Consider the following 18,699-nt stretch of genomic DNA (forward strand, 5'->3'; position numbering starts at 1 on the left):
TTGGTGGGTTTCTTAACCCAGTGTCATCATGTTGATTGCAACATGTGGCGCTGTGTCTCTTAGCAGCAGTCTGTAACTAACATATCTACTTTAGTGTTAGTGATTAGACTGGAACTTCTGTAACTATTGAGTAGAATAATAATGGGTATCCATGTTTTGCCTCTGATATGATAAAGGATAGCTATGTTTGGGCTCTGATTTTTAATTAGAATGCTTTACTGTTTTATCTTTAAACACTCATATGAAGATGTATTACTTTTAAGCACTTAAAAACAATGTGGCAATATGTTTTATCAGTGCCGTTTGTTGTCTGTAGGATCTGTGTTCTGAAGTTGTTTGTGAAATGAATTTTTGTGGGTGAATCACACTTTGTTAGTAACTTACATTTTAAATTCCGAAGTGTGTCTCTAGAGGAAATGCGTCAGCCTCAAGCAAAAAAATATTTTTGATAGCAGAATACTTTTTCCCTCAAAAGGCAATAGAACATTTTCTTAGTCACCAGTTGGAGTGGGGTGGGTCAAGGAGGTGTCTTTAAGCATAGAGAGAAATGGGAGTTTGAGAATGTGTTCTAGCCCTGGTATTATTTCAGGGAACTTGAGAGGAACCAGAACTAGGACTCAGGGTTCCTCTACTGATTGGCCATGTGATCTCAGCTGGGCGTTGGTGACACATTCCTTTAATCCCAGCGCTGGGGAGGTGGAGGCAGGCAGACCTCTGTGAGTTTGAGACCAGCCTGTTCTATAAGAGCTAGTTCTGGATAGCATACAAAGCTATACAGAGAAACCCTGTCTCAAACCACTCCACCCCCCCCCCCAAAAAAAAAGAATTTATAGATGGAGAGATGGAGGTGGAGCTCAGGTGTGCTCCAGCTCTTGAACAATAGCTAACATTGTCCCTTCATTAAGATTATACACATTAGCCTGGTGGTCATGTAAGTCTAGCATGCTGTTTGGTAATTGACAAGGTCATGTGTTCCCATATTTTCCGGGGCCCGTGATGCTCCCTGCTTCTGAAGCCAGTGGGTTGATGACCCAGTGCACACTAACTTCTGGGCAGCGTGCTTCTGTGGCAAATGCCACCTACTGCTGAGAGGCTCTGGAGCGCTTTTTTGTAATTGACCTTCTTCATCTGCTACTCTGCATTAGTGATCTTGACTCTGTATGCATTTTTACTTTACGTATTTCCTAATCTGTGGTTCAGCTACTCAAGGACAGTCATGGGAAGAGGAATGATCCATGTAGCACTGACAGGTATGCTGGGAAGCCATGAGTGGTGTTCCTCTTTGAGGCTTATTAAACCATTTACATTCCACACAGAGTCATGTTGTCCCTGAGACTTTTGCCGTGAATAACTGAGCAAGGCTAAAATATTTTATGCCAAACTGCAGTGGCAATTAAAGTCTCTTTCTGGGGCAATGACAGCAAGCATATATACTCGCAGCTGGTCAAAGAGCAGAGGAAGTGACAAGGAGTGTTCAGCCATAAAGGGGGCAGCCATCATCATCCCCCACCTCCAAGGCTCAGGAAGGAGGCAGGAAGTGTACAGACCAGAGGTCAGAGAAGACTGAAGCAAGTCTTAGTAAGGAATCTATTTGTGTGTTAGTGTTCAGAGTTTTTGCATGCTCTGGCTTGTCTATATTTCTGTGAGCTTCTAAAAATTGACTGTGTACACACTGGTTTAAACACACTGGCATGGTTTGTTTGGGAGTAGGAAGAGACATGTCATGACATTTTTAAACAGGAGAGAGATGGGAGTGAGTGTTCAGTGTTGGGGATGGGGGTGGCACAGAGGACATTGCCAAGCTCACGTGAATTTCTGGCTTAGTACTGTCAAACTCTGGGCCGGTGACCAGGATTCTTGGCAGTGGTCAGTTTTGGATTTTGAAATAACACTGTGTCTTACTGCAGGATTTGATTGCATGATCAGTGCTAGGTTAATATAATATCTCCTTCCTTCTGAGGGGGGGAAGGCGGGGGACTGAGGTAGGTGCTTATTTCTAGAGATTTCTTGATGAAGTAGGTTTTTGTAGAAACAGATTTTTAAATAATCAAGTCTTCGCCCAATAATAGGTAATTTTGTCTTAATTCTTTTGTGTCTGTGCTCTATTAGGAGAGATCAAAATTACTGTATGTGTATATTAATTGGTTTAAGGGACCATAGATTTTAATGAACATGATTTATTGAAAAAAACAAAAGAGAGACAAATATATCACCATTCTTTTGTTGTATGCATTTTGAAATCCCAATTTTTAGAACCAATTTAATGGGAATACACTTGAAATTATCTATAACTTATGCTTATCCTTCTGAATGACTTTTCTTTATGTACAGAAGTTTGGAAAGCTATTCCATGTATATGTTTGGCCCAAACTCTTTAAGTGCTAAAGAAACTACTTAGTTAACGTGGCTTTGAAATGTAGAACTCAGCTAATCATTGCCATGTGCTGCTTTGTAACAAACTGCACTTCAAACCATAGTCCGTTTTTACCAGTCTGTGGGAGTATTGAGGTGGCTGACTGTGTGAGGCTGACTGTGGTGAGGTGGCGTTGTTTCTTACTACATCTGTGAGATTGTGTTTTTTTTTTTTTTTTCTCTTTAGTTAAATTTTTTATTCTTTGAAAAGCTCATGCAATGTTTTTTTGATCTTATTCACCCTCAACATCTCCCTCTAATCCTCTCTGATCTACCCCACCTCACTACCCCTGACCCCCTTCTTCTTTCTTCTCCCATCTACTCCAGTTTGTGCTCTCCATCTACTTCTGAATGTAGGACATCCACTATGTAGTTGACCAACCAGGTACCACACCCTTAAAGAAAACAAGGTCTCCATCCCGCAGACTCCACCAGCTGCCCATAACTCTGAGTCAGGGCTTGGGACCAGGCTCATAAACTCCTTTGCACTGTGTAGTAGAGGGCTGGCTGGTTTTATTATGCATAGCCAATGAGTTTTCAGTGAGTTCATGAGTGTAGTAGTCCTATCATGTCCTAAGATGCTGTTTTGCCTCAGCCTTCTCTGACCTTGGGGTTCATACTGCCTTTCTGCCTCCTTCTAGTTGGTCCTGAGCTTTGGGGAGTGTATGAGATAATAGTTGTCCCATTTGTGGCTGGTCACTTACTCTCTCTGCCTTTTGACAGTTGTGAGTTTATGTTAGCCATTGTCTGCTGCAAAAAGAAGTTTCTCTGATGATATGAGATCTGCACTAAACTCCTGATAGAGTTCTATTGATTTAGAGGGCAGTTTCATAACTGTGTCCATATACAAAACTGTAGTAGTAGGTTCAACCCTGGGCCTGAGTGTATGCAGAGCACATTTTTTTTTGGGGGGGGGGTCAGATTTGCAGTACCATACATGTTTCCTCTTGTGGAGTGAGCCTTAAATCCAATCAGAAAGTAGTTTGTTATTGCCATAATATTAATACCAGTGAACATACCTTGACACACTAGTAATTATGGCAGTTCACAGAGTTCACAACTAAGACCGGTGATTATCCTCCCTCCAAGAAGCCTACATAACAAGCACCTTCTAGTACTGTCAGAGAGAGCCTGTAGGGAGGAGGGTTCCTGGTCAGTACTAACTTGGTTTTTCCATGTCATGACCAATGTGTATGGTGTCTCCAGAAATCTGGTGGTACCATCAGGTTCTCATGGGCAACTGGAAGCAAAGCCAATAGCCTGCATTGTGTACTCCGGGACAGGGTTGACCAACAGCAACTTGAGGGAGATATGTTGTATCTGATACTGACCTCTTTATTTGGCAGCATATGGAGCTGACCATAATACATCGTGTAGGATAACTCCTACATGAACACACACACACAAGCAGAGAGAGAGAGGGAGGGAGGGATGGATGGATGGAGGGAGGGAGGGAGGGAGAGAGAGAAAGAAATCAGGAAGCTAATAAATTGTACATTTCCATATGGCTTTTTCAAACATCCTTAGAATTAGTTATTCCATGCCTGATAACCCTCCTCTGCCTTCCCGCCTACCCCTGTCCCCCAATTAAACCTCTCTCTTTCTCCTCATCACCAGGGTTCTACTCTCCATCCCTGAGAGAGTGTCTTTACAGGTGCCTTATTCTCCTTGGCTTGGAGATTAGCTGAATGTGATCCTGTGGTTCTAAGGGGGAGTCTCAAATTTGTTCATCCCATCCATTGACTAGAATAGATCCTCCTATGGCCTGACCCATGCATGGGAATGAGCTGGAACTCTATATTAGCAGACATAGGACCTGTATTCAGGGTGGAATAAAGAATTGGGACCAGATTCTTAGTCTACCACCTTTGGTTTTTGTACCCAACTATCTTAATTTTTTTGGTAGTGAGAGGTCAAACCAAATGTCAAAGTGATGAAAAGGGAATGTATGGGACTTAATCTGTCTTAAAATTTTATTAGCAAAATATGGGAATATATTTGATATATAGAAGACAATAATTCAGAAATAAGATTTAATGTTACATCTTTATTGATCTCAAGCTATAAGTACTAGATATGACAAATCTATCTCTTGCCTCACTTTATTTTTATTTTATTTTTTTTTTTTGTTATTGTGACATTTTTGTCCTTTTAGGAGTAAAAGGATGACTGCAGGGCAGTAATTAAAATTTTCACCAGTAAATGGTCTCTGGCATAAAGCATGGAAACTAAATCTCTCAGTTGCTTGGAGACTTCAGTTTGTTGGCCCCAAAGGCAGATTAAAGGAAGCAGTCTGAAAGAAACAGTGTCTGAGCAGGGAGAGAGAGAGAGATGGCTCTCCTTACCCCCAGCTCTTTGCCTGCCCTCTTTAGGTGTCCTGCAAAATGTTTGCTTAAGCTTAGTAAGAACAAAAAGCACTTTGCATGACTCTGACAGTATTGATGTGAAATGAGGGAAACCTCAAAAGGTAGAGGTGGTGAATGTTAGATAATAAATATTATTTTTTTTTCATGTCTACCTTGTTGTTTAGGAACATTAGGTTTTCTTTGTACGCTTTTATTTCTTTTTCTTTTTCTTTTTCTTTTTTTTTTTTTTTTAGCCTGCTTGTCGGAAGACACAGAGGAAGTTTGGCCTTCAAGAATCAATAAGAATTGAATAAAAGCAAGAAAGAGCAAAGTGCTTGTCCAGGGATCAGCATAGGTGTGCAGAGTGCTTGTCCAGGGATCAGCATAGGTGTGCAGAGTGCTTGTCCAGGGATCAGCATAGGTGTGCAGAGTGCTTGTCCAGGGATCAGCATAGGTGTGCAGAGTGCTTGTCCAGGGATCAGCATAGGTGTGCAGAGTACTTGTCTGGGAAACTACATAGGTGTGCAGAGTACTTACTTGTCCAGGGATCTGCATAGGTGTGCAGAGTACTTGTCCAGGGATTTGCATAAGTGCACAGTGCTTGTGTGGGGGAGTGTGTGTCTGAGAAACTACATAGGTGTGCAGAGTGCTTACCTGGGGATCTACATAGGTGTGGTGCTAATGAGTCCTAGTTCAGAAGTGGACCTCTCAAAGCACACCAGACAGAACTCACATGGTAGAAACCCTCCTGGGAAGGGAAATGAAGCACCAAGAAGTGTAGGGGCTTTGTAGAGGCATGTGGGAGATTGAGGTGGAACCGAGATTGAGGTGGAACCAGGACTCAGGTCTCCCCCATTCACACTGGACTTTTGACACAGAGTGATAAGTGTTTACAGATGTGTTCATCTGGGAAGGGCAGGTGAAAATCAGCTGAAGGCACATCTAGGATTATGTTCTTGATGTTGGGGGTGGGGCACTTTGTAAGGCTTGGTCTTTGGAAGTATTTTTAGCACGCAGAAGCTAGAGAGCTAGACAATAAGCAAAAGGTAACCTGTAGCATCACTGTCCTGTCTTCATTATCACGAAAAGTTGGGTGTCATTTGTCAACTACAGTGGCAACTCAAGTGCCCACTTAGATGGGATGTACAGGATGCTAGAGTTCAAGCTGGGCGGAATGCCTTCTGTGTCCATACTGTGCAAGTATTTGAGAACTGCTCTTTGGATGATTTGTAGCTAAGAAAAGAGCTAAATTGCAGTACCTGTCTCACGACCCTTAGATTACCATCAGGCTTCCCTTGCTGATGTGGCTGTTTAATGTGACTTTCCTCTGTGTTAAGCTGCCAAGTAGATATGGAGGAAGGCTTTGCAAAGAGAAGGAACTGCTCAGAAAATAAGCATCTTCCAGGTGGTAGAAGGAAGATAAAGACGCTGGATGGCATGTGTTATCACACAGGTCCAGTGTAGAAGAGTTCATTATTCCATGACAGGACTGACATGTATGGGGCATGTCAATACTTTTGCCTCAAAGACACCAGAGCAGTATCATAACGCAAAGTGTACCATTGTACCTGGAGCCCTATCAGTGGTAGATAATGTATTTAGCATATGTGAATCCTTGGGTTCACCAGGCACTAAAAGGTAAAACTGGGGGGGGGGGGATGGACACAGTCACACTCTTTTGATTTCTTTTTTTATTTTTCTTCTTTCATTAGCTTGTTATTACTTTGACAACATCCTCTACCTGCCAGATCTATGAAGACTCAGGTTTCTTTGCCTGTCTTGGCCCCTTTGATCTGGCCTTTAGCCTGACACACACTTGCTGATGTATTTTGGAAAAAAAATTGTTGTGTATATGTTTCATATTGAATACTTTTTGAATAGTTTCTTGGAGCAGGGACTATTTACAATGAGAAACTGAGACTTGAAAACCTTCTAATGCCAAAGCTGGGAAACTTCCCTGAGTGAACCAGTGTTTATAGAGCCAGAGAAGGTTATTTTCAGAGGGAATAGATGTTATGGTGATGCCATAATCATTGCTCTGGCTAAAATCCAATTCTGCTACTTATTTTATAAGACTCCAGTATGCAGCACTGCTTGTATAAGAGAAATAAACAGGGTGTCCCTGGGCTTTACAGTTCGTTAGGACTGGAGAATCCAGACATCAGTACACCCAGTTAAGTAATAAATACAGGGGTTGAGATTGTAACTGTTTGTAACCAAGACCAGGCACTTGTGGTTTGAATGCATTTTCTTACAATCATGGCAGGTCATTCCATGTGTGAGTCAGGTGGGGCTGCCTCAGCACAGGTGCCACATTGTAGGGGTTTGTCAGGGCTGGTGCCTTGCCTGCCAGCCTCTCCTTGCTAGGGTCATATCCTGTTCATCTTCAGTTACAGTAGCTGCTTGTGATTTATTGGTGACAGTGCCAGGTGTTACTTTGAAAGGAAGGCAGAGCCTTCAGTCTGTAATGAAAACCCCCGCCAGCTCTGGAACATGCTGATGATGCCTCTTCATTCCATACTGATGCCGATGTGAGAGCCAGCTCCTTGCCTCTGTACTGTCTCCCAGGTGGGGACTCTTGGCACCCCTCTCCTCAGTTTCTTAAGGATTTTACTTACTATTTTTGACAAGTGAATTTTTAGGTGGCAAGTGTTATTTCAATATGGTGTCATTGCGTTGTATGTCAAGAAATGCCTTGAACTGCTAACTTGTCATTGCTGTCGACTGGAAAGCATACAATTTGGGGTCATACAGGGCTGGACGTGGCTCTGGGTTCTGCCTGACATTTCCTATGTGTTAAAGTCTGTGTGCCCTTACTTCAGAGTTTCTTGGCAGAGAACAAGGGCACGGAAAACGATACTGGTGGTGGACATTGGTATACAAACTGCATGTAAATTGAGGGAATCCCTTTCATTCTTGGGCAGATGTTTTTCCCCATAGGATTTTATCTTGCAAATTCCAAATGCGTTTACTACAAAGACAAGTTGTTTGCTCTGCATCTTTGGAAGACTTTTTAATCACTCATCAACTAAATAAGTGGATGTTTAAAAACATCATTGAATTTTTTTTTTAAACATGAAGATTAAAAAGCACCTTGTGGACTCAAATTGGAACACCCCATTCAGCCACTGAAATGGATGAGTCAGCAGTGCCCAGACATTTTATTTCTATAGATGTCACTGTGGAAGGCTGGCCAGGCAGAGGACGTTCTGACCTTTTGTGAGTAGTGCCTTTTTGCCTCTGTAAGCAGATTTACACCTTTCTGCCTGGGCCTGCCATACCAGAGGTGCTCTGCTAGACTACCAGGCCTGGAAGCTTTCAGTGCCTACGGTGTGCCTCTGGTGCACTATGCTAGGTGCCTTGGTTTCCCACAACCCACAGTTCTCTGAGGGAAGTAGTGGGACCAGATGGGGAGGAAGGGCAAGGAGAGCTGATGCTTGTTGTTAGGTTGTCTCAAGCTTAATTCCAGGCTTGGAGTTGTTTGGACATCAACATAAAGTCTGTGAAGCAAAGAGAGCATTGCCAGTCATTCTACTAGTGCCCTAGTAGCATGCGAGGCAACCCAGGGTCCTCAGCATTCCAGGCAGAAGCCACAAAGCATCTTCACACCCCGAATGGGAAGTTTCAGACTGTCACTTCTTTCAGACTGTCACTTCTTTTACATCTTGTTGGCAAGTAGGTCATAAGTCAAGAAGGCCAACCTATATTTAGAGAAGGGGAAATTGGACTCCATTTCTCAGTGGGGAACTGAGAGGGATTTGTGACCTACCAGACCATGTTCCTCAACAGGAGAGCCTCCAAGAGACCTTGAAGAGAAAAGGGTGGAGGGACTTTGGGTATTCGTGACTGATGACTTCTTTGCCATTTGAGACAAAAAATCAAATGGTCGTAGGCTGGATGCAGAGTGCTTTGGATTCTGCTACTCAGAGGGTGGAGACTACTGTGAGGCATGGGGAGGCACAGGGTTGGAGGCATCAGCTTGTTTTGTATTGTTTCTGTGAAGCAGATGAGATCACCATGGGCTGTTCTTCTCCAGATCATGGTTGTGCCTTTACCCTCTGATCTGGTTAGATACACATGGAGTTCTGTCTTTGTGATAGAACTTTCTCGTGGGCTGGGTCCTTCTGCCCATGCCTAAGAAGGATGGTTTCTGGTAGTGCTTCCCATTTGTAAGCATTGCCTCGGCTTTCTTCGCATCTCCATTCTGCATCTTTTCCTTGAACAGTCATCTTGTTCATCCTCTCGATTTTTGCTGGCCGCCCCCCCCCCCCACTCACAGCAAAGGCCTTTGCTGTCAGACCTGTGACAGCTGCCCTCCATGTGCTTATTTTTGAAGTGTCCTTGCCTTGGCCAAGTCGGAACCTCTCTGACTTTTCCCTTCTCTGTCTGTGCCATTGAATCTGTTTTGGATTTTCCTCCTCCACAAGCATAGCCCGTGGAGCTTTGCATGGATGTGACCTGGAGCCTGCTCCCCGTGTTGCATTAGAGTCTCTGGGGTGTAGCTTTCTGTATCTGTGTAAGACTTGTTAGTTCTGCTGTTTTTTATGACACCTCAAGACAATGCTAAACCTTCTTTATCGTGCCCTAGCCTATTCCCACCATTTTGCTTTGAGTGGGATTTCCTGGGCTCATATAACAAGTGAGCACCCACTTGGTGGGGTGAAACAACAGGAGTTTATATTTTCACAGTCCTGGAAGGCTTATGGCTGAAATCAAGGCGTGGACAGGGACCCATTCCTCAGATGACTCCAGGGGAGATCCTTCCATGTTTCTTCCAGCTCCAGGGACTCAAGGCATTCCTTAGAGGATGGTTGTAGAACTCTGGGCTCCCTGTCTGTCTTCACGTGGACTCTCCCTCTGTTCCTGAGTGCCTCTTAAACATGCTGCCATTAGAGTTAGGTCCCATCAGCAATTAAAGATGACTTCATCTTGAGAGCCTTTGCCTTTTTCTGAAAAGTCCGCTCACAGGCTCCAGGATGTGCTCGTATCTTACCATCCATCTTCTTCCTGTTCCCTCTGGCAGTGATGATGCTTATTTCCACAGGTCATACTAATCCATCCTGCACCACTCTAACTCCGTGAGAAGGAGACTACACTCCCTAGTCTCCTTCGAATAAGAAACAAAGGTACTGGTCCTGGAGTACCCTGCTGTTGTAATCTCACCCTGTCTGTTTCTCTCCCCTTTCCAGAGCTTCCACTCTTCTGGACTCCTTCAGGCCTCCTTGCTTGGCGTGCGCTCCACCTTCAGTTTTCTGGCATGGATCAAGACAACTCGAGTATCTCTCCCTGCTCCGTGTGCTGCCAGTGCCTCTTGTCCCCTGTGTTTGTCACACTGTTGTATCTGTTGCTCCTTCCACAGAAGGCTGTGAAGGCAGGAAGCTGATTCTCATCATTGCAGCTCTAGTACTGGGCACTATAAATATTGAATGAATGGCTTGGGAGCTTAAACTACTTAGAAACCATGCCATCTTTGTCATTGCTTTTCCACCACTATTTTGTTTCCAATAGGATTTTTCATTTGTCATCTAGATACATTAAGTAACCAGTCTGTCCATACACTGATTTATTTAACCTACAGTATCTGTTCATCTATGCACAGACACAGGCAATTTAAATCAAATTGTTTCTGCATGTGTTGGCGTTTCTGACTTCCTCTTTGTGCTGAATATAATCGTTTTGAGGCTGTAGAAGAGAATTTCATGGATAAGGGTTAAAGTACATCTGAACCAACAAAAGCCCTTATGAATTCTGTTCCCCTCACTTTTTGCTTCAGTCAGAATGTGACAATCCCACAGTTCTGTGATTTTGTGGCTTAGGCCACCCACAGAAAGCAGTTAGTTGTTCCTTGTCCCAGTTTTGTGTGTCCTAGAATGAGGAGGATGTTGATCAGATTGGACCAGATGTAAGGTGGAGGGGGACAGAAGATGTCAGCTATACCATCTTACCAAAACGGAGAGTGGTGCTGAGCCTCACCTGTGAGGGGAGGGGCAGACTTGGAAGAGGGGAATGCAGTTAGGAGCAGAGAGAGCTACACTGCCTGTGGAACACTTCCCAGGCTGGGTTCCCTTTCCTCTGACTGGGAGTGTGTGGGTGAGCAAAGGATAGCCTAGGAAACCTTGACAGAGCCTGTAGCCTATCAGGTCCAAAGCAGTGAAAACTCTCCTGCAAGTTGTTTGCTGTCTTGGGTTTTAATTGCTTCCTATGCTTCTTTTAATATAGACATCTGGTCCTGAGTTAAGCAGTGTCAAAATACCCGAATCTGAGTTTATGGTGATTGTTTACTCAGGAGTGTTTGATAGTAGTGATTGCAGATTTGTGGAAACTGCACATTTTCTGATCTTGCCTCAGGGGAAAAAAAGAGAGGCTTAAAATGTGAAAGAAATTATTTCTTTAGTCTAGAGACATCTTTAGATAGCTGGTTCCTTTTTGATGGGCATGGAAAGAGATTACAAGCATAGTACAAGTAACTTCTGTGGTAATAAGAAACCATTGTCTGGCAGAGCTAGCTGTTGACTCAGCTCTTGAATATACACCCAGACCCCTTTGTTCCAACCTCTGCAGTTCCCGGGGCCTCACCCTCCCACGCCACACCTCTCTTCTGTGGAGACGTGGAGGAAAGCCAAGGGTCTGCTGGGTAAGGCAGAAGTAGGAACGGGCCACCAGACCTGTGGTCCTTCTCTTTGCTGTTCCCAGAGGGTCTTGGAACAGCTGTGTTTATCTGAGTAAATTTATATGACTCCCTTTCACTCCTCTTGAGAAGAGATTCTCTGTGTAGCCAGCAAAGAATCTTAGTCAAATCCTCATGGCCACTTGGGATATCAGTAAAGCTATGGTTAGCACATGCAGCTGAAACCAGACTGTCAGTTGTAGTTCTGAATTTCCTTAAACTCTGTCATTAGCTAAATGTAAGAAACCACCCCATGACTTGTTTTCTTGCCAGGTTTTCTGAGAGTGGGCTAAAACTCATGTATAATTTGTACAAGCTGTTTTTTTCCATTAACCTAGCAGTATAGGGTTCAAACAAATGAGAATGCATCTAGGATTCAAAACTTTAAAGAAGGTAGCTAAATTCGGTCTTTTGCGAATAAAGATTGTAAAGAAAGCATTAACATGATTTGAGAGTGTGAGATGAGTTTCAATTAGCATACTCTTTCCTAACTAGTTCATTTAAAATATTTCTCAAGTGCTTTCCGAGGTCTGTTAGAATCAAGCCAGCTCTGCAGAACACTCTTCTGAGAAAGATTTGAAGAGTCTGTCTTTATAGAATAGGAAAACTATAATTACTTGTACATCTTTTAAATGAAGTCTCTTCGAGTGATTTGGATTTTATTACAGCTGAAGTCTACTTGCAGCCTTCTCCCTACACGGGGGGCTCAGTGAGCAGCTCTCTGACCATCCCTGTCCCCTTCTCTTAACATGCACACTTGACACTTTCAAAGCTTACAGACAAATGAGTGGTTTTTGTCTCTGTTTTAGGTACAATGGTGCTTTGCCTAATGGTGACAGGGGCAGGAGGAAAAGCAGATTTGCCCTCTATAAGCGGACAAAGGCCAACGGTGTCAAACCCAGCACAATCCACGTGGTTTCCACACCCCAAGCATCAAAGGTAGGTGGCTCTGGCAAATGGCAGTGGTGTGCATACTCCTTGTCCTCTGGTCATGTTTCCATGTAGGACAGAGCTGGAGAATGTTTGTGAAGAGCTGTGCTGTGTACTGTGAACTGATTAGCAGCACCCTTGACCTACCTTGCTCACAGCATCCCTCTTCCTGCTCTCTATTGCTAATGCTCAGGCATATCTGGAGACATTTCAGGATGGCTAGGCAGGGGATCTCTGAAGTCTTTGCACTGTTTTGGAAATAAGGCTGCTAACGTTCATCAAGTTATAGTTGTGTTTGAAAGCCATGTGATGCTTTTTATCTTTGGGAATTTTTTTATTCAGTCTGTTTTTAAGCTTCTCAGAGATCTGTTATTTTTCCTTCCAACAATTGAGGGCAGCATGTTTCACATTGTCTGTACATTATTTGGAACTGAATTTGCATGGTTAATAGGAAGCGAAGTACACAAGTCTAAGTGATATCATGGGATATTCGTTGTGCTTATTTCTTCCCAGTAAGTTTGTGGTGGTTTGAATAAGAATGACCCCCTTAGGCTCATGTATTTAAATGCTTGTTCCCCCTAGTGAGTGGAACTACTTGGGAAAGATTAAGAAATGTGGCCTTCTTGGAGAAGGTGTGTCGCTGGTGGGCGGCCCAATGTTAATCTGTCTATGCCTGCTGCCTGTGGATCAGGATGTGAAGCTCTCAGCTACTGCTCCAGTGTCCTGCCTGTCTGCTTCCTGCCATGATGATCATGGACTGACCCTTTAAAGCTGTAAGCAAGCCCCAGTTAAATTGCCTTGGTCATGGTGTTTCTTCACAGCAATAAAACAGTACCTGAGACAAAGCTTGAAGAAAATAAAATGTTAAATTTAAAAAGAGGATTAAATCCTGTGTTCTCTTGATAAATAAACAAGAGGAAAATCTGAGTTTCCAGTCTAGTTGTCAGTATAAGTTACTACTATGACAGATTTTTACATGTTACTAGAATTCTTAAAAAAAAAGAAAAATCAATTCTTTGCTATATAATAGTTGCCTTTTTTGATAAAGTTAATGTGCGATGTTTTTTATGGAGTTACTGTGTGTGTTTGTGATTACAGCTTTGAACAAGCTGGACAAATCAAGTACTGCTTATGTTTTTACTGAACACCAGTCTTCAGGAACATGGCGCTTCCTTGGAATCAAGGGTAGCATGTATCAACTGTGATCACTTCTGTATTAAGCAGCTCTGAAGCAGTGCCATCCACAGAATCTGATAGAACGTACCTGCTCAGATGGTCTGCTAATAATGATGATGAAATTTAAAAAAAAAAAAAAAAGAAAAGAAAAGAAACGAAACACCAAGTACCAAAGAGAGAGGAAAGATTAATGTTGAGTAGTCATGTTTTTGGCTTCACAAAGAAACTGCATATTGGAAAAGGAAATGACATTTTATAAGTAAATCTAGCTTTACCAAGATCCGAAGAAAGGAAGGGAGAGAATAGCAGCAAGGTCTTGGGAGGCCAAGGATACTAGAAATGCTTTACAGTTGTATAAATCAGCTTACTCTGGTTCACTTTCAGGAGGTGCCAGTTTATGGTGGCCGTGATGGCACAGTGGCAAAGTGATTCAGTTCCTGGTGACTAGATTTTCAGTGCAACCTTTTCACTGTATGGTGAACCAGGAAGCAAGGGATGGGACTGGAAACCAGGCTGAGCACACTATCCTTCCTACAAAGGACTGCCCCCAGCAGTTCATCCCGCTAGGCAGTCTTTCCAGGTTCTGCAGCCTCCCTAAACAGCACCATCTGCTGGGGATGACACACATGAGCTCGTGCAGGACATGTTAAAGTATTTGGTGAAGAAGGAAAACAAGATAGAATGTATGAGAGCACATAACAGGTGCCCAAAATATTCTTGTAGTATAAATATAGTACTTTTAATTTTGTATAGCCGTTGACATTTCTCTTGCTTTTTTTTTTTTGTCTCTGTGCTGTTGTTTATTATTTCCTTTTTAAATCAGCCATTTTCTGTTAATAGAATGGACGACAAAAGCTACAGAAAGCTGGGGCTGTGGCTTAGTAATAGAGTGCTTGTTTAGCATGTACAAGGTCCTGAACCAACTGACTAACTAACTAATTAACTAAATAAGAAGGGCAAAAGTAGAAAAGTCATAGAAAGGGTAGAAGAATCAGAATCAGGACAAAGTTGAGCAGCCCAGTGTTCTGAGAGAGCAGAATGCATGTCCGAAGGGACGTTGCTAATATGGCTGTTCCTGCACTATGCAGTTGTATTTTCAGAAGAGAACCTGATAGCTGAGCCTAGCTCACCATGGCTAAGGAAGATGGAGAAACCAGGGACCCTTTTGCGTGTGTGGGTTTTTGTGGCAGTGCTAACATGGGTCTGTTGTGGCCTTACTCTTTTGTCCCACTGCCTCAAAAGGCTGTGTACCTAGTAAATACAAAATACTGTTTCTATTGTGAACAGGGACTGAATCTGTTTCCCACCATCTAGGGGCCTGGACCTCAGTCACAAGCTCTGCCCTTCTGAGGCCTTGAAGATGTACACCCCTGTCTGTGTGGCCACACCGTTCTTGCTGCTGCTTTTTCTCTGATGGCCTTTTCTGTGTTTGAGTTCCATTCAGCCATGAATAGAGTTTCTTCATACTTAACATATTTAACTAAATGTATAAAGCGACAGGCTTTTGGGGAACAGGCAGTACTGGGGAGCTGAACTCCCAACTCCTAATGCACCCTTATTATTCTTTCTATCTCTTTTAGGCCGTGGCATTAGACTCGAATGACTTCATTCTGCTGCTGTTCCTGTCTTCTCTGTTGACATTTTCCATTTACCTAGACCCTGATCCCTGCTGCACATTTTGACCTATAGTTTACTCCTTCATGCATTTCAGTGACCTGGTGTCTGGCCTGGTCTTTCTCCCAACACCTTTGTCTTTGTTTCTCTCCTCTGCCTCTGTTTGGGGGTAGAGCACAGGTATCTCTTTGCCAGTGGTAAACAGTGAAAGATAGGGCCTCTTAGTCACCCACGAATGCCAGCCTCTGCTCAGGCAGATTATGATAGCATGGCATGCCTATGCTATTGTTGGATGATCTCTATTATCACAGCCCTTATTTGTGTACATATTTGCTCTTGGAATACTATAGGAGTTCTCTGATTATTTATTGTGCTTATAAAGCATCAGTATCACAAATCCTGCTTTACTTCTGATGGATCTGTTACATAGGCATAAAGCCTCCTAATTTATTCACCCATTCATTTATTCAACAAATATTTATCCAGCACCTTCCACACCCAGGCACCATGCCAGGTATTGGATAGACTGCCTCGAACAAACACATCAGCATGGAGCTAATCGGGCAGCGTAGGCAAACAATGGAAACTTATTTGAATACATATGCAACTCTGCATTGTGAGAAGTGCTGGGAGAAAAGAGGACCAGGTAGGCAGGAAAGGGTCTCCGAGGAAGGGCATATAAACTGCAGGCTGACTAGGAAATGTTGGGGGTAGAGCTGACCAGGGGAGCAGAGAGATGAGGGTCTAGCTGGAAGAGTTAACCTTTTCTGAATGGGAAACATTGGGCAGTATTGAGCTGAGGGAATGACATAATATGACTTGAGAATTTACTTCTTATAAGATAGACTAGTATACTGTTAATCTGCCAGTCAGGAGTGCTGTGGTAGTGATGGTGCCAGTATCTGATAAGGAATATTTTTACTGCCCACATGCTAAATTTAGCAGCATCACTGTGGAACACTCCACCATAGTTTTTCCCTTCTTAGATTATGTTTTACAGAAATCTCCTTTGGGGGATGTTTTCATTTTCCAAAAATAATTGAAAATCACCTTTTTCTCTTAGTTATTTCATAGTGGAAGATATTAGTATTTGAATGATGGTTTAGAAAATGATTACAGCTTATGTGCATGTCCAGGGCTGCTTTAGTCTGTGTCTTTACCCTCTTTATGTTGCTATGAGAAAGTACATTATGAAGAGATTTGTTTGTTCCCACCTGTTTAGAGGGCCTAGGTAGTAGTATACTTGCATCCTGGCTGTCACAGTGTGGTGGAAATGTAGGAGGAGAACAGGCCAGCTGCTGTCGGGGTGTGTATCAGGGAGGAAATGGACCTCATAGGCCCGGAACTAGTCCTCAGAACACTGGTTCTTGGGGGGAACTTAGCCAGTTTCTTGAGACCTTATGTACTCTGTAAGATCAGCACTCATTCCTTCTGAGGGTGATACCCAAATGGCCTACCTCTAGTAGTGCACCACCACCCACCATTGCTAGCCCAGGAGCCCAGGAGCCAAGGTGTTAAGCATATGAGACGTTGGGGACATACCACAACCAGACCACAGTGGTGTGTTTGAGTTGGAATAGCTCTAGTAGTTGATACAGTAGTGTTCAAAGTCTTCTGTATCACTCTTAGAATGTTACAGTAATTGTGGGAAGTGGTAAAACTAATAGAATTTTCAGTATTAGCCTCTTAGCTTAAGCTAAATGTAGGATTTAATGAGGGCCACTCATGAAGTGTGCATCTCAGTGGTACTGAAAAGTTTAGCTGGGCTCTTCTGTGCCTCAGGAGAGGTACCAGTTCATCAGTGGCTGAAGGCCTATTCACTAATGTGGCTTTTAAGTAGTTTGGTTTTATATAGTATTGATTTTGGTTTCCTTTATAGTCATTGTATCACAGTTCTTCAGTTAGTAGTGTCTGCTTTTTGCATTGTTTTTGTTCTTTTGGCAGGGTGGGGGTGGGGCGAGAAAGGGTATGCCTAAACTCACTGTCTTGACTGCATGTATGAGTCACCACACTCAACTCTGCCATATATTTTTAATTTCAAGAATTAATGAAATTACTGCAAACAATTTAATTACTTTAATGAAGTATTTGATCAGAATTCAGGCAACAGTGTTTTGATAAGGCTTTTCCATGTTGGTTGTAAATATGAGTATTCTAAATTTGTAAGAGAAGAAAAATGAAATAATGATAGGCTACAGAGCTGAGTATACAAACTGAAAACAAATCACTTCATTTCTAGAATGAGCAACCACTCATTCAGTAAAATGCAGGTGCAAGTCAGCTTCTAAAGCGTTGAACTTGCAAAAGCTTTTTATTAATGAGTGTTGATAGAGTGAAGACAAGACACCTGTCAGGTACCAGCAAAATATCAAGACTTCCAAAATAGTTCTTGTAGGAATGGATCATGTCAGTTTAAATGTATGGTTGTGATCCTTACTGAGATGAAAACTTAAAAAAAATCAAAGCAGTAAAATTGGTGTCATTATTGATGAAGCTCCAGCTATTTCACATAGAGGTATAAATAATTTACTTAAAAAGCAATATTGAAGACTTTGAAGATGGCGCGATGGCTTTTGTTGATTTCATGGAGCTGGAGGGAGCAACATCTGAAATGCATTAAACTTTACTGTGGTTCTCAAGAAGAATTGAAGAAAAAAGGCTTCCATGAGCCATGTTTACAGGAAGACCTTAGCATTTTGCACAGGTGATGCAAGTACGGTGCTCGGGAGAAGAGTCCCTCATCTGGATGCCAGGAGCATGGACTTTATTGACTATAAATATGAGTAATGTTGTTAACTTTTAAATAGTGTCTTTTTAATTCATCAGTTCCTAGGATTTGACCAGTTGTTGTTTTCAAAACACTGTAGAACAAAAGTAATAATCCCATTTATAATAAGTTGTTTCCATGCGTAGGTGATGGTGGAAATAGCGGGTGTGTGAATCTCAATGTGGTTAGGTCAAGAGCAGGTGTACCGAGTGTGTATTGCGTAGAAGGGACTCGCAGCTGCTCCTCCAGCACTGTCGGGTCCTTGTGTGCAGGAGTGTGTCCACCTGCTTCCCTCAACCAGATGGGACCCTGGACGGTTTAGCTTCTTTGGTCAAATCCTAGCTCAGGCATTGAGTCGCATGCACACATACTTCAAAGAAAGGATCACACTAACAATTTCTAACAACTAACAGATGGCTTGGAAATCAGTGGGATGACTTGATGAATGATTGATGTAGCCTGCAACGCTTGAGTATAGTTTTCTAGTATGAATACTAGGAAATATATGGGAATGTTTTTAAATATTTAAAACCAGCTTCCCTTACAGTTTTAGGATTTGAAACAGCATGATTCCTTGATTCCTTATCAGCACTCTTCTGTGAGTCTTTGGAGTAGATTTCCAAATACTGTATAATATATCTTAAATTAAAATTAGAAGTCTGATATTTCACAGTTCTTACATTGAGTACTTTGAAAAAAGGTGATGGATTGGTTCAGAATATTGGGATTTTTCTAGTTTTAACAATTAAAATGTTTGGCACTAATATTTTTTGTGATTTCTAATATTC

General features: G+C 42.5%; 1 protein-coding gene across 2 annotated transcripts in view; it reads left to right on the plus strand.

The window, feature by feature from the left end:
* The window catches only part of Peli2 (pellino E3 ubiquitin protein ligase family member 2), a 133,447-nt gene that overhangs the window by 34,370 nt on the left and 80,378 nt on the right, over nucleotides 1-18,699 (plus strand). For both annotated transcript variants that reach the window (XM_051177102.1, XM_051177103.1), the window contains exon 2: nucleotides 12,234-12,363. In XM_051177102.1, the coding sequence (XP_051033059.1) occupies nucleotides 12,234-12,363 (130 nt within the window). The remainder of the gene's footprint in view (nucleotides 1-12,233; nucleotides 12,364-18,699) is intronic.

This window comes from Phodopus roborovskii, unplaced genomic scaffold (assembly GCF_943737965.1).
Source record: "Phodopus roborovskii unplaced genomic scaffold, PHOROB, whole genome shotgun sequence".
In the NCBI taxonomy this organism is placed as follows: domain Eukaryota; kingdom Metazoa; phylum Chordata; class Mammalia; order Rodentia; family Cricetidae; genus Phodopus; species Phodopus roborovskii.